The sequence below is a fragment of the Sceloporus occidentalis genome, unplaced genomic scaffold, assembly GCF_023333645.1.
Source record: "Sceloporus occidentalis isolate IW3139 unplaced genomic scaffold, rSceOcc1.0.p SCAF_6, whole genome shotgun sequence".
Taxonomy (NCBI): domain Eukaryota; kingdom Metazoa; phylum Chordata; class Lepidosauria; order Squamata; family Phrynosomatidae; genus Sceloporus; species Sceloporus occidentalis.
In genome coordinates, this window is record NW_028316986.1 from 20,930,822 (window position 1) to 20,947,491 (window position 16,670).

Below are 16,670 nucleotides of genomic sequence, written 5' to 3' on the forward strand. Positions count from 1 at the left end.
GACTCGGTAATGGGCTGGATGAGGGAAAACAGACTCAGACTGAATCCAGAGAAAACGGAAGTGCTCGTGATAGGTTCCCCCGGTCCGGGATTGGAGGTTTGTCCACCTGTCCTGAACGGGGTCACGCTCCCCTTGAAGGACTCTGTCCGCAGCTTGGGGGTGCTCCTGGACTCGTCGCTCCACCTTACATCTCAGGTGGATGTGACGGTCCGGAGCACCTGTTATCAGCTTCGGTTGATACGCCAGCTGTGACCCTTCCTGGGCCGGAGGGACCTTGAAACGGTGGTACATGCTCTGGTAACCTCTCGTTTGGATTTCTGTAATGCGCTCTACATGGGGCAACCCTTGTACCATTCTCGGAAGCTACAGTTGGTTCAAAATATGGCAGCTAGATTGGTCACTGGATCTTCCAGGGCCACCCATATAACACCGGTATTAAAAGATCTACACTGGCTGCCTATCCGCTTCCGAGCGCAATACAAGGTGTTGGTTATTACCTATAAAGCCCTAAATGGCCTGGGCCCAGGGTACTTGGAGAACCATCTCTCCCCATATAATCCGCCTCGCACACTCAGATCAGCCGGGAAGCATCTGCTGAGAGTTCCAGACTCGAAATATGCCACAACAACGCGTAGAGCCTTTTCTATCTCGGCCCCACAGCTCTGGAACTCGCTTCCCGGTGAGCTCCGCTCGGCCACCTCCCTTGATTGGTTCAGGAAGGAGCTAAAAACCTTCCTGTTCCAACAAGCTTTCCCCTAATTGCTCCTTTTATGGCCTCCCATCTTCCCCCTCACTGTTATTGATGTTGTACATCATAAGCTAGCTGGATATTGTTACATTGCTTAATTGTATTTGATGTTTTGCTATTTTAATGTATTCTTGCAGTGTTATTGTGTTTTTATCTTGTAATGGCACTTTTTGTAACCTGCCTTGATCTCTGGAAAGGCGGGCTATAAATAAATATTTTATTATTTATTATTATTTATCATGGTGTTTTCTCAGCAAGTTTTTCAGAGAGGGTTTGCCATTGCCATCTTCTGAGGCTGAGAGAGTGTGACTTGACCAAGGTTACCCAGTGAGTTTTCATGGCTGAGTTGGGATTCAAATCCTGGTCTCCTGAGTCCTAGTTCAACACTCAAACCACTATATGACACTGGCTACAAATACATATACCCAAAGACCTCTCCCACTCTACTCATCATCTGGTAGGGGTTTCCCAACACCTTAGCCTTGTTTTCCACTTGCAGATGGTGAGAAGGGGTGGTTCACTGGCGTCGCTGTCTCTGAGACTGAGATACTAGTCATGACAGTTTGGATCCGTGTGTGTGTGTGTGTGTGTGTGTGTGTATGGCCAGAGCTTCAACCTCCCTTGGGCCTGAAAGGGGAACTCACATATGTGAAACAAGAAGGAAGCTGTTTTTGGAACTGCTAAAGGCCCCCAAACATCTTTGCTCTTGAGAAACTGAAATATGCAAGACTATGAAACGGGGAGGTCAGCTTTCTGCTTAAATAGAAATAAAGAAATTGCCATCTTTATCAAGATTATTGAAACCACATCTAACAAAAAGACCAGATAAAAGGCAAATTAAGTAGTCATCTTTCTGACACATACATATTGCTCTGAAAGAAAGGAATGCTATTAGCTCACAATGTTCCGCTGTCATTTTGGCATAAAGAATATCTTGAGATATTCTCTGAGGCTCCAATCATCGGTTTAAAAAATGCCTCAATAATACTAGATGAGAAAAATCCCATTTCCTCTTTTTAGGTCTTTCTTCCAGTTGTCTGTAACTGAGATCCAATGACATATAGCCTAAACTTGTAGGACCACCCACATAAAATAGACTGTCTAGACACAGTTAACTAGAAAGCATTTGAATAAGACAATGAGCAGACTGCAATCTCCTATTCAGCTTTTTTCATGGCAATGTTAACTGTATACTTTCAATTTTAACAGACATGGGGTTTATAGAGAGAAAGAAAGAGCAGACTGGGCTCTGCAATTAAGGTGAGACTACCACCTCTTGGAGAACAAAGAGTTGAGGACATAAACTGATGTGAGACAGACAGCCTGACCTGAGCCTCCCAACCAATTTTGCTGCCTGCCCCATGTTATTCCAGTGCTATCGCTAGTCCTGAAGGTGAATAAAGAGAGCTGCTGGCTGAGATGAGACGTAGCTGTGATGACAGAGCTCTGTTGTCACAGTTGTATCTGATGATATCAGCTCCACTAAACCTATATTTTCAGCCTGGCAGCACCCAAACAAAAGCTTCTTGCAGATGCGGGTGCTGGGAAATGATATCTGTAGAACTCTCCTATGCAGCACCCTGGAACAGGCATCTGGAGAGACCCCTTGAGATTCTGCAGCAATTATTTGTATCAAGATAACCAGTAGCTCCTCCTGAAAGCAACTTTCTATGCCAAAGCAAAAAGGGAGCACACAGCTGTGCTCTTTTTACACACCTTTGCTTTGCTTGAAAATTTTACTTTTCCATGAAACTCCCAGAACCCCATAGAAAACTATAATTTCTAAGGATTTTGTTTGCTTGCTGTTGTTAATGACAATCAAGTTCACTTCAACTTATGGTGACCCTATGAATGAGAGCCCTCCAAGTCCACCTATCCTCAGCAGTCCGGCTCAGGTCTTGCAGACTTAGGGTTCTTTTGATTCAGTCTATTCACCTGAAACATGGTCTTCTTCTTTACTTACTGGCTTCTATCTTGCCAAACATTATTGTCTTTTCTAGTGAGTCATGTCTTCTTGTGATATGTTCAAAGTATAACGTCCAAAGTCTTCAGTTTTATCACCTAGGCTTCTTTTTTCCCCTCCTTCTTATTTTCTTTTATCATCTAGGCTTCTAAGGAGAGTTCAGGAGCTTTGTACTGGAAAGCCTCTCAGCACAAGAGCAAACCTTTGTACAGTCTGTTCTCAGCAGAGTAAGCAAAATCCAGCATGCCAATGTAGAAAGAACAAAAGCAAAAGTTGACTAGTGACTCTGCAAAGTCACTCCCCAAGGCTAGGTATGGATAATTTGTTAAACTGTGTTTTCCCCAAGCCATGACAAATAGCTACATTGGAAACTTCTGATTTTTCTTGGTGCAGTTCTAGCCCTTCATTGATTTCATTGAAAGAGGCAAGGGAGTTAAAGTGAACATCTGATCCCTGGAGCGGAAGCTTGAGCGGCAGGCTTAAGTGTAGCAGCAGCTCTCCTTTCAGGAAGGGGAAGCTTCTTTCAGACATGCTCAGCCCTCAACAGCATTAAGGGGTGAGGCAGAGCCTGAGAACAGGGAGGAAGAAACGTAGACGGTCCAGATGTATGGAAAGACTCTGCTGCTTAAGAGCACTGTAGGATCATAGATAAGATCTGTACTTTTTATTGTTTATTCCTCATAGGTCATGCAATAAATTTTCCAAATGGAGCTGAGTTAAAGTAAATGAAGTAATTTCCCATCCACTACATTTTCCGCTCCAGATGCAATCCAGGCAGGGATTTTTTTTTAAAAAAGGCACACTCAACACAGTCTCAGATGGAGCAGGCGGATGCTACTAATGAGGGAGGAGGCTATTTTGTGCTCCTAGATACTTGCCTGGGAAAGTTTCTGACACTCATTTTGTCTTTGCACTTGGCTGCTTTTGGAAGGAACATCGGAAAAGTGACAGAAGATAAAATGCTGTCATATGATTTATCGCTCTGTTATCTTCATGGTCAAGCAATCACTGAGCTATTTTTTCCCAGCTTGCCATTTCTGGAATGGCAGGAACTCAGCCCTGAGGAACATGGCAAACTGCCCACAGGGGATTCCACTATCACTATCACTATGTGAGACTGAAGGAGAAGAGGGGTTTCTGATCTACTGCCCATAGCAGCATGTTGCTGAGGGGAAATAAGGCACTTGCAGAGCAGCCAGTGAATGTATGTATTTCCTTAAAGTATTTCCAATACTGGGTCTCGGCATATTGTCAAACTACAACTCCCATCATCCCAAATGTGCACAGTAAGAAATCTATAAGCGTATCACAACAAATAAATAGTCTCATATCATCATCATCATCATCATCATCATCATCATCATCATCATGAACTTCTACGAGCTCATCAGTGATGTAGTGGTAAATTGTCATGTTCAGGACCTCACCAGGACAGTCTCAGCAGCTACACCCCCATGGAGAATCCAGAAATAAAGGCAGCTATGTTAATTGAAAGCAATTTCTAGCAATTTCTACTAAAAGCAGAACTTCTGAAAAGCTAGTGGGTGTTGATCACTCATGTCCAAGCCATTCCAAAATACTTTGGATGACAACAGGGGTAGTTGTGGAGAAAAACTGAGTTTCCTTTCCAGACACTGTGGGGATTGCAGATGAACTTAGGTTGCATCTGTACTGCAGAAATTATGCAGTTTGACACCACTTTAACTGCCATGTCTCAATGCTATAGTATCCTGGGATTTGTAGTTTTGTGAGATATTTAGCCTTCTCTGACACAGAGCTCTGATACCACAGCACTGATTCCATAGCACTGAGCCAAGGCAGCTAATGTGGTGTCAAAGTACATTATTTCTGCAGTGCAGACAACAACTCAGAGGGAACAGGAGGATGGTGAGGGCAGAAGATGTGATAATCCTTAAGCTTTTGACTTTGTGAGCATTGACTGTGTCACTAACCTCTGACTCTGTTATATGAAGGATAAAGAGTCTAGACAATTTACATGACTGACTTCCCTATACATCAGAAGTAGGGATTGTATATCCCATTCTTTGCATGTGGCCGGTGTGTGTGTGTTCTTTAATGAAGCTCTGGGCCTTCAGATACTTCTCTGTTGCAAATTTAGGGTGGACAGGACAAAACGAACAATCATATTCTCAGAGGCACAATTCTCCATTGTATTGTTCTTTGTTGGGATGGGGTGCCTCCAAATGCACTCTAAGGGATGTGGAGGGTATTTCCACCATATCTGGAGCCTCTCTGCATCCCTCCATGAGTCAAAAACCATTTTTGTCCTCAAATTTTCTAAAATGTTCACTAGGAGGTATAGTAGGCATTCCCACCACATTTTGTCATCTCCCTGGGCCAATTTTGAAACCCTAAACATGCCTCCATACCTCCTAGAGATGTGTGGGGACAATGTTTTTCTCCAGGAGCAGATGTAGCCCTCCAAGGTCTACTAGGGAGTTAATGCAGTCACCATGCCTTCCAAGATTGCCCATCCTTGCTCTAATGTATATCCTTGACTTTTTTTCTGTCATGGAACTCAAGGTGGATGGTAAGGGTCACTAGGAGGGAGTCTTTCCAGACTGAAGCTTGAAAAAATTATTTTTTCTAGACTACACCTCCTAGAATCTCCCTGTCAGATGATAGTGACTAATTTGATAGCATTATCAACACAGCATTTAAATGAACAGAGGCTGCATGACCGCAGTACTTGTGTAATCCTTGTCCAAGAGAGTATGTTTCTATACAATAGAGACAAATTAGGTTTGTCCAAAAACCCAGGATATGAACATTACTTGTTTTGCTCCTGTGATGGAGAGATGATCTCCAGTCCTCCTGTGCTTTAAGCATTATTACTTTAAGAGTTCAAAAGAATTCATTCTTCCAGCAGGGAAAATTGATCAAAGCATGTAGCTTCTAGGGCAAATACATGCAAGATGAAGTTGCTATGCCAGAAGCTGTCTAAGGATATACTGCAAAATTATTCTTGTGTGCCTTCAAACAGCTTCTAATCAATGGAGACCCTAAGGTGACCTTGTCATGATGTTTTCTCTGCAAGGTTTGTTCAATGGGGGTTTGTCATTCCCTTCCTCTAAGCTTGAGAATGATTCCCAGAATCCTAGTTCAACACTCAAACCACTACAACTTGTAGAACCATCCATATTGGGGGTGGTTAGACAATTCTAAACAATTGGTTAGACGATTCTAGCACTACATAATTACAGCCATTTGACAATTTGATTTGTCATTTGGAGGAGAGAGAATTCTCTGCCAGAAAGATTTATACATGCAGTTCAAGGTAGTGCACTAAGTAGTCTAAGGCGGTTTACAGACCGCCCTTTTGGGGCGGCCTGTTCCTGCCCCTTTCCCCACCGGATCGGGGCCTCAGCTGCCACAGCAGCAGCCTCTGAGGTCCCGATCTGCTGCTTTCCAGGCCATGGGGAGCGGCAAAATGCCACTTCCCTGCGGCCTGGAAAGGGGTGTCCTTGGGGCTTCAAGCCCCAAGGACACCCGACGGTGGCGGGGAATGGCCCCTTTCTGCTTTGTGTCGCTGGCGCAGCCGTCTAAAGGCTGCACCCAGTGACGCAAAGCTGGAAGGAGCTCCGAAATGGAGCTCCTTCTGGTGCTGCGGAAAGGGCTCCCTAGGCGCCCTCGCGTGGCGCCAGTACGTCACTTCTGCGCCACTCCGTTTGGTGGTGGCATGGTTGTGATTTACCAATGGCGGCGCCCATGTGTATAGGGCGCCGCCATTTTGTACATACTAGGTATGTACTAGGGTTAGGGTGTCCGGAAAGGACGCATTTCATAACCCTAGTAGTACCTAGTACGCACTTTTTGCCCGTGCGGAACGGGCCTAAGTCCCAAGATTCCATGGGATGGAACCATGGCAGTTCAAGAGCTACCAAACTGCTATAGTTATATAGTGTGGATATGCTCTAAGTTCTAGAAAAGTGAGAAAAGCTTCTTTACTCCTTTTTCTCTTTCTTGCCAAGTGTTAAGAACCAGTCTTCAGAAGCAAGGACTCCTGGTACTCAGGTGCACTGGGGTCAGGGTTACTTAATACCCTCAAAGCAGGGGAATGTGGGGAATGACTTTTCACAAATCATGACATGTGTAGAAAAAGAAACTTACCAGCACTGACAGTGATAGCTTCAATGAATTGTTCTCTCCAGCTGTTTGTCCCAACCACGAGAGCAAGGTTTGTCTTCTTAATGAGTTTGTCCACAGTGTTCTGCAGACAGAAAGACATGCACACTCAGAGATTTGGGTTCAAGTTCGGAAGCAGATCATTAACATTCAACCTTCCCAAAGTGGCTGCAGAAGCATACATCTGCAGCAACATCTTTCCTACCCCTGAAAAACATTTGAAATATAAGTGCAAAGGTTTTGTTACCACAGCCTTGTAAAAAAAAAGTTATTACAAAATTATTACTAGTAGCTCATATTTAATAATGTCTGCCAAGGAGTAGATGCTCTTCCTGCAGAAAACATGGAACACAAGCTGTTAATTTCATTTTTTGTGGCCTCTGAAGTGGGAAAGTTGGGAAGTGATCATTATGCCTAAATGAGGTAGAGCCACATTTTCTCTGCTTTGACAGAAAAAACGCCCCAGGCCAGGTGTTCACTGGATGCATGACTGTATCATTGGTATACTGTGTTTTTTTAAATCCATTTTTGTACCCCAAAGCCCTACTGTCAGTTAATTCCTGTAAGAGTTTTACAGTTCAGTTTTAGACATGGAAACACAGCTTGGAAATGTTACTATTTTGGACTGCACTGCCCATAATCCCCCAGCCAGTAGCCATTGAAGGATTCTGAGAGCTGCAGTCCAAAAATAAGTTAGCAGTTCCAAGTTTTGTATGGGAATAAATGAAAACATTTAATACTAGGGCAGAACAGTGATTCATCCATGCCCAAACTTTGGTCTTCCAGGTATCTTGGACTTCAGCTCCCAGAAGCCCTAGCCAGCTTGGCTAGCAGTCAAGAATTCTGGGAGTTGAAGGTCAAAGCAACTGGAGGATCAATGTTTAGAAAACACTGATCTAGCCCAATCTTTTCCTTGTCTGACAGTGGGCTCTCTTAGATCTGAGGCTGAGGTCTTCCAAATCACCAGTTAATATGATCCACTGAACTGAAAATGTCAGAGACTGTAACTGGGGACAGCTGTTCCCTACGTATTATGAGGAAAGTCCTAAAATGTACATATTTCCCCTTACAAATGGACCAATACTACAGGATATTTCTTGTTCTGAATACACTTCCTTCACTGTAAATCAAACTGGACACTCATCTTCTTCTTCCATTGATTCTCTCCATTTGTACTGAATCTGGAAACTTCTTACAAGGCAGAGCAGGAGTGGCACATTGTTCTCTTACAATTGGAATAAACTGCATTAGCATCAATACAAAATATACACACTGATTAGTAGACTCTGCTCTGTTTACTTTTCGAATTGTTTATGTGTCCAGAGCATCTTATGCTTATTGGAAACTTACAGCTGTAAACCAGGACACTTGGAAACATAACACTGGAAGAATGGCCAACAACATGACCCTGTTCCTACTGCAACAGATTGACAGGTGAAATAAGGGACATGCCTCCTGTATCTTTAATGGTTGGTAAAAGGAAAAAATTCACACAGCCATCAAAAGTACAAAAGCCCTGTCCTTTATTTTACCTGGCAACACCAACAAGGCATGAGTACCCTACATGGCAACATGAACAAGAGCTACACTGCAGAATTAATGCAATTTAACACTGCTTTAGCTTCCATGATTCAATGCTATGCAATTCTGGGATTTGTAGTTTTGTGAGCTATTTAGCCTTTTCTGTCAGAGAGCTCGGGTGCCACAACAAATTCCAAATTCCAGGATTCCTTAGGATAGAACCACAACAGTTAAAGCGGCACCAGACTGCATGAATTTTGTACTGTAGCCAGGGCTTAACTTAAGCATATTAAGAAAATACACATCAAGTGTTGCTTATGTCTTTTTTTCCCTCCAGCAGTTCTCTCTACTGATATTATAACCTTGATTTTTCTCTCAGTCAGTTTTGGCTTGCAGCTCTTTTTAAAAACTAAAAATACAAAATATATCCTGGCTTTTCAGGATTTAAAATTTGCCCTAGCTTCTTGTTGCCAGTCACCTCTAGATGTCAAAATTTGAGTCCAACATAAAAAACCAGAATCTTCAGGTCACCTGAGCACCTGTGTGTGTGCCTTCAATTCCCACAAGTACTGCCTGGGGCAGATGTGGAAACAGGAATGCAGAAAATATTGAACAATTTAATTTCCAGAGAATCTTTACCATCCTTTAAAACATAAAACATACACACACACACACACATATATCTTGCATGACTCCTTGAACTGCTTGGTGAAATTTCAGAAGTCAGGAGATTGATCGTTATGTCCTTTGACCACAATTCTTTGTCCTTCCTTACAAAGAACAGATAAGGTGAAGTGAGTATGGCAGAGTAAATTATGCAAATTAGATTAATCTGCACAATTTGTACAAATTAATTTAATCTGTATAATTTACAAAAACTGTACAACCAACTGCACAACAGCACCGTGTTGTGATTAACCTGGCACATGATTCTTATTTTATTTCACATTTGGGGTATAGAGCAACATGGGCCTGTCTTTGGGGCTACTTTATTTTAAACAGGATTGAAGAAAGGGCTGCCATCATTTAGTAATAATAAAGGGGTGAGTGTCTGCATACTGCACCTTGAACTCATAGGATTCTTCAATGATCACTTCTAGCTTTGTATGCTCGCCCAGGATGGGGCGCCCCATTTCTGCAATGCGGCGCTCTTCTTCCTCTTTGCTTGTCAAGGGCTGCTTCTCTTCATTCTCTTCTGGAAGGGAAAAAAGGAGGCATGAGAGATTTGGAGCTCTGCTTTTTGCTTTTCTGCACCCACCTTATATCAAATGGACCTGTAGCCTACTATTTATGTTCAAAAGTGCCTTACTGTAATTGGTAAAAACAGGTAGATGTTGTCACAGAAAAAGGAGAGAGCATTAACCAAGGGGGCAAGTATACATGTGGTAAGGGTTGAAACTTACTGGGCTAGAGAAGAATTAGCAAATGAGATAACTGGCTCATAACCACTCTGAATTTCTAATGGATTATTTTCTCTCCTCACTTCTGTTGGGAAACTTGGCCCTATACAGAATGCCAAAATAAAGCTGCTTTGGGTCACTTTGGAGCTATGCTGTTTAAATGATGCATGCGTCCTAAGAGTCTGGAAGCTGTGCCAAAGCTGCGCTCCAGTTCTTCAACCATCCATGGCTTGAAAATACTAGATTTTTTTTTTATGAATTCCAAAAAGCAAACATTGATTTTGTAATTTTATATCAGGGACACCATATTACTGTGCCATTGTATTTAATGAGACTTGAGCATCCATGGGAGGTCCTGGGGGCCAAACCCTAGCAGATAGTAAGGGCCCACTGTATTATTGCTATAATAACATCTGCCACAAATGCACAGCAATTGCCAGACATGTTTATCAGTCCTCTGTTTTTGAATGGCAAGACGTGGGTGAAAACAGAGACACTTTATGACTGTTACTTCCAAATGCCCTGTGATGGAACTCCAAGTTGGTGGAGGGCAGGTTATCTGTATACTCCAAACTCAGAGTCTGGAACAAGATCATTCTGGGGTTGTTCCCACTTAAGATTTGAAACGATTTAAAATACAACGTTTTTAATAAAATCGATTCAAAATAACACTGTTCTTATCCCGCTATCCGAATCGCTTTGTTCATCGTTCCCATCTGGTTATTTAAATCGAAGTTTTTACCTGCAAGCGTTCCTACTTGGCATGAAATCGGTGTTTAAATAAAGCGATTCTTCTCCTCCATACCTTATTTGGAGCTGTCAATCAATAGTACGTCAGAATGACGTAACGTTAATCCGGAATATTTGGAAGCGATTTATCTTTTGGCATCGTTTCCATTTCATTGACAGCCAGGGAGAATCCCTTCAGAGAGCACAGAGATCAATGGGAGAGGCTTCTGGCAAAAAGTGAAGCTCTTTCCAGAGGAACTATGGGATAGGTTTTGGAGGGCAGCATCCTGTCTCCCAAGACAGCCAGGGAGAATCCCTTCAGAGAGCACAGAGATCAATGGGAGAGGCTTCTGGCAAAGCGAAGCTCTTTCCAGAGGAACTATGGGATAGGTTTTGGAGGGCAGCATCCTGTCTCCCAAGACAGCCAGGGAGAATCCCTTCAGAGAGCCCAGAGATCAATGAAGGAGGCTGCTGGAAAAGCAGGGAGGGAGCACTCTTCCCAAAGATTCTCTTTCCAGGGTTGGAGGAGAAGGCAGATTCCATTTGAGAAATGGAGGGAGAAAGGCTCTATCCCCCCCCCCCCCCATTGATCAGAGCCCTTCCTTGCCTGGGCGAGATCAGATGCCTCCTCGCGAGGAGCCTTCCCTTCCCTGCCTGGGCGAGATCAGTGCCCAAGCGGGCAGGGAATGCCTCTTTGAGAGGAGCCTTCCCTTCCTGCCTCTCCTCCATTAGAAATGGGCTCTCCTCACACAGAGGGGAGGTTGCAATCCACCGGGGGAAGCCTTGTACTCCTTTGGCAGATGCAGGCGCTTGAGCAGCCGGGACTTCAGCCGCTTAAAGCGCTGAAGAGATTAAGTGCCTGTAAACCATTAAAATAAAAAATAAAAATAATCCTTATCTCTTATTGAAAGACCACAGCGGACAAAGGGGTGAGGGAAGCAAAAATGGCGACAGCCAGACGGATGGGGACAGAAAGGGCAACTCCCCCAAGGACAGCCCCATCGCACTCCGCTCCTCCCATTCATCTAACGCAATTTCAAAGGCTGTCGTTCCTATTTAAATGCTCCGGTTCCTAAATCGAATCAATGGAAAAACGTAGGTCAGACCCTAGTGTTTTTTTAACACGCGTTAAATGAGGAAAACTCGAATCAAAATTTTATTCCGCTCTACAATTCGATTTGTAGTGGAGACGATTGCGGGTTGCTCTAGAACCGTTCTAGGTTTAAATCGGATCCTAATAGGAACGCCACTCCTTGGATTCGATTCAGAACGCGGGGTTTCACCTAGTGAGAACAACCCCTCTGACACATGGCTAGTTTCATTCAGAACTGAAACTTCAACCTGGGACAATTCCAAACAGCAATGTGTTTTCAGCTATTGGCTGATACATGTGAGACTGAGCTAATTTAACTCAATACAAGGGGTTCTATTGAGAAATCTTCAGGATTCCTGTATTTTGGTAGGGTCTCTTCACTGCCGTATTTAAATTTCAAACAGGGTGATGATAATAATGATAATTATGTAATACTGATTTGGAGTTCTGTTGTTTGTTCTAAATAGCACTCAATATTGTAGCAGTAAGAAACATCTGTTACACTCCATGGTTCTCTGGTATTCTGGAATAAGGAGCTCTAAATAAAATAAATGGCACTTCTCCCCTTTTAAAAGGGGACATCTGGCAATGTCTATTCAGGGCTGAGAATGCACACTTCCTCTTGCTAGGAAGGAATTTAATTCTTTGCTCTGAGCCAGCCCCTTGGATTTTCTTTTTCTTTCCTCTCTCATTTCCCTTTTGTTCTCTGGAAGAAGTGATTTTGGAAGGTGCTAATGACACTCAATTGGTGTTTTAAAACAATGGGAAGTAATTTGTTAACTCAAATGCTACCCAAGACAATGGGGATGGGGGGAGGGTTGGCAGAAACCCAGACATTTATTTCATTGGAAGCGCATGTATGCAGCAGATGCTTTAGTAAGAGAAGGAGATGCATTGAGGATGGATAGTGACAGCTGGAATTACCCAGAGGTGACTCTAGGTGGCTGCATAGGGCAGAGATTTGTATGGGGTAGCAAAGATGCTACAACCTGAGATAAGAGAAAGGCAACACCTCTCTCAACACTAGCGTGGGCCCTTATGAGAAGCTCAGGCCATAGAAAGCTGGGGCAGGTTGAATCTGCAGGAAGGCAAAGGTCGGGCAAGAAATAGGCAAGGACAAGGTTCGCAGCCTTTGCCAACACAGCATCCTCTATGGCTGCTGCCACATTACAGAATTAATGCAGTTTGACATTGCTTTATCTGTCATGGCTGCATCCTACAGAATCCTGAGATTTGAAGTCTGACAGAGAAGGCTAAATATCTCCTAAAATTACAGTTCTCAGATTTCCACAGCATTGAGCCACACAGTTAAAGCTGTGCCAAACTGTGCTATTTCTGCAGTGTAGATGCAGCCTACATTGATGTACCAAGCTATCACGTGTGGAAGATGAGCAAGTATTATTTCTTCTATTGTGGCAGTGATCAGTACTATATTTAGTGTGAACATCAGGTATTCATTGACTGCTATTGGTTTTCTACCATAAGAGGACAAAGGATGTTACGGATATAGGGAACAAAAGGATACCAAAAGGTCTAAAATAGTCTACGCTATAATTGTCTTCCAATTGATTGATTGTCTTCCAGTGGTTGATTCTTCTACCACTTAGGTAATGACAGTGAGTCTTGTGCTTGGGTTTGATTTTACATTATGTATTTCATTTTTAGATTCCACCCCAAACACAAATACAACTTTAGTGGAAGTTAGACAGGAAAAATACTTTAGGATGTGTTTCTTAAGTCTTCCTTGGGTATTTCCCCCTTTAATCTTATTGCCGACCTTCATGTTTTGTTTCCTTTTGGACAACTGAGGGGAAACTTACATGGTTATATGGTTGTAATATAAAGGATTAACTAAGTAACTGGAAATGACTTCTAGAAAGCAATTAGATTTTTAAAACTGCTGGGTTGGTTTTTCTGCCCATAAATCTTCAAAAGACTTAAAGCTGAGCTCTGTATTTTAGGAGAAAGAAATTCGACCTGAGTTACAGCCCAAATGGCCGGTCAGCAAACTGTTTCTCTAAGGTTGTTTTCATCCCTTGCCATCAAGTACACAAGGGGAAAAATGTGTGTGTGTCATTCTGATTATGAGTATAGTGAGTGCTTTAAAAAAAGTAAAGAGTGGGGTAGAATAATTTTTAGAACATTTTTCTCGTTTTTTCACTCTTCAGCAATTCCTTTTTATTCATTATGATAACTGCAGAATATCTTCCACCACCACCACTCCCTTATTTCTTACTGAAGGCAGAAAACTATGTTCCATTATTGTTGGCTGGGTACATAACTGAAACTGAGAAGCTGAGCAAAGCAAAGTTCAAGGGCTGGAGTCTAAGGGTCATGTTACTAAAAGAACTTGGAACAGGAACAGCTTTGATAAGTTACTTTTTTGAGGCTGAACTCATGGGCAGGATACCACAGGCCAACCCTGTGGTATCCCACGCATTGTTCTAGCCCACTGCCATCCCTGGTACCTACCTGAGTTGGCATGGCAACAGGTGGGTATTCACACACTGGTCTACTGCTTTGATTGTTTGGCAACAGAAAAGCGGGATATAAATAAAGTATTATTATTATTACTATTATTATTACTGCTGTGCCTTTGAGCTGTTGTCATTGTGAGCCCCCATCACAGGTTGTGATTGGGGCCTTTCAGGGAATGTAGTGGTGGCGGCACGTAAGGGGGCGTATGGCGTTCCAATCTACAGGTGTCACGTCACAGTTTCTCAGAAACTCCACCAAAAGCAGCCAGCGATTAAAAAATAAGGGCCTTTTGGGCTGGGGTTGGTCAGGAACTGCTAGATCAGCATCCAGTCTGCCCAATCCCAGTTTGGGGTTATTGCACAGGATGATTTGAGGCTGGGGGGGAACATGGGCCTGTTGACCCGTGTGTACAGCTCCTCTAGTTCTCAATCATCCTCAGCCAATATGACCATGCCTCACTCTGCCTAATGACAGAGCTGGCCTTTCTTGGCAGGCTTACAGTATGTGGAGCAAACAGAATCATCCTTTCCAAAAGCAGGGCCATGTGGACTGTCTGCCGCATGCAGGAGATCTTGGGGAACATTCAAAATGCAGGAATTTGCCCATTATTCCATTTGCGACCTAATTTGTCTTTGGAATCCACCTCCATTCCCTACACTAGGAGTACACAAGGCTGAAAGCAATCGGTTACACATTATTTCAACTGGAATCCTAGCAAACTGGAATACCTTGAATGTTGATTACAGTAGAAGGAAAAGGATGGTCTCTAGCATGAACCTTCCTGAAGACGGGTTGGCCTAGCAAAATGATTGGCAAAAAAGTAAAAGTCAGCAGGCTGTATTGTGCTTTGGTGGCGGATTTAGTCTCTTGTGCAGTTAGATTCTGTTAGATGTGACGGATCTATGAGTCAGTGAATTGAAACTTCACATAAGGTTATTGGTGTTATAAATTTCCACAGCAAACTCACAGGTGGCCAACTAGACTGGCTCCCAAATGTTGCTGGATTCCACTTTCCATCAGCTCCAGTCATTAGTCAGTGAGCAAGGATAATAGGAGTTGCAATACAAAAGCTGGAGAGCTACGGGTTTCCTAGCCTTCAGAGATCAGAAAAGCTAATTTTGGGACTACAGAACTATCAGCCAGTACAGCAATGATGGCTTAGGGATTCTGGGAACAACAGCAACAAAACCCCTTTTCTAATCTCTGCCTTCTTACATTTACTTGAAGAAACAGAGCTATAAATCAAGTCCTACATTTCAAGTAGTTCAACTGTTCAAACCCACTGCTTTTCAGACAGTGGTTTTCTAATGAAAATCTATTTTTCCATTGCAATTTTTCAGCTTCTGTCCCATTTAGAGGGAAAATGATTACAATGAAAAGGAAATTGTACATTTTGATACAGTCTTTATCATTGTCCTTTGTTTCCTATGCAATTTTAATCTCTTTGAGGGTTCCTCAGAGCCATGTCTATGCTGAACACATTGCTTAGAGAAATTAACAAAGTGACAAGAAATGCATAAAGTACAATGTGTTATTTTACCCCCATAGTAAAGGGCTGTATCAGATAACCTGTCCAGCACTGATGGAGAAGCATGAAATGAACAACAGGTAGAGAATAAAAGAGCATTCTTAAATCTGTCTGGCAAGTCTTCCAGAAGACATTGAGAAAATAAAGAGTGTAAAAGATCCTTTTTTTTAGTAAGTCTGATAGATAAGACTTCTATTGATAAGGTGTCTTTCTCTCTCTTCGTGTCTGATATACAATTTGGAATATAAAGGAATGGTGATGTTTCACACAGCACAGAAAATATACTTAGGATGTTTTCCAGATAGAGGTATGCTTGCAATACTAATTTAAATACATGATGAAGCTATTTCATCTTTTTCTTCTTAACGGTTCTTTTGTAAACAGAAAAAAGAAGGAAAAAAATAGGAAAGCACAGAATGGTTCTAAGATGAATATGTCAGCATCTGAAACCCCAGAAACACTCATTGAATGAGAAAGAGTGTCATTACACAACTCTGGAAGCACTTGGTTTCACTTTGTATATTTACTCAGGAGTAAGCCCCAGTGAAGTTGGAAATTAAGCAGGGTCAGGTTGGGTTAGTTCTTGGGAGGCAGTGTTAGCTTGAGGTTGGTGCTGAGTATAAGACCCAGTTTTGCATTACCGCCTCACTATTTCTCAAAATTTCCTCTATGCGTGATGTTAAGTTTGTGAAAATGAAAGATTAAAACATGTGTATATAATAGTTACTACTTTGTGGGTTTAATATTAATCTGGGTGTACATAAAAGAGACCACAATGTCTTACCATTCAAACACTTCCCTTCATTAGAAAAACATAAACAAGAAAAAGCCAAGATGTTAGCTAACAGAGCAAAGAAACACCATCTTTTTCCTGGCTTGGAGTCAGGATATCTGAAGACTACATGACAGATTCTCATATGAGTGTGTCGAATATGAGGTGTTGTGTGTCCCACCAGTTAGAAAAGCTACGCTGGTGAATATATATAGCAGGGCTTTGTCAGTAATAGCACCTCAATCATGGAATTCCTTTCCAAGCTAGTTGGACTGGTCAGGTTGGTTTAATC

The 16,670-nt window shown here is 42.5% G+C and overlaps 1 protein-coding gene across 7 annotated transcripts in view; it reads right to left on the reverse strand.

Annotated features, from left to right (window-relative positions):
• SLC8A1 (solute carrier family 8 member A1) overlaps window positions 1–16,670 on the reverse strand; it is a 374,303-nt gene that overhangs the window by 48,311 nt on the left and 309,322 nt on the right. For 5 of the 7 annotated variants that reach the window (XM_089529038.1, XM_089529039.1, XM_089529041.1 and 2 more), the window contains exons 5-7: window positions 14,807–14,875; window positions 9,443–9,573; window positions 6,843–6,942 (exon numbers count right to left, since the gene is read on the reverse strand). In XM_089529038.1, coding sequence (XP_089385164.1) covers window positions 6,843–6,942; window positions 9,443–9,573; window positions 14,807–14,875 — 300 coding nt within the window. The remainder of the gene's footprint in view (window positions 1–6,842; window positions 6,943–9,442; window positions 9,574–14,806; window positions 14,876–16,670) is intronic. The other 2 variants (XM_089529043.1, XM_089529042.1) reach the window with 1 other exon arrangement.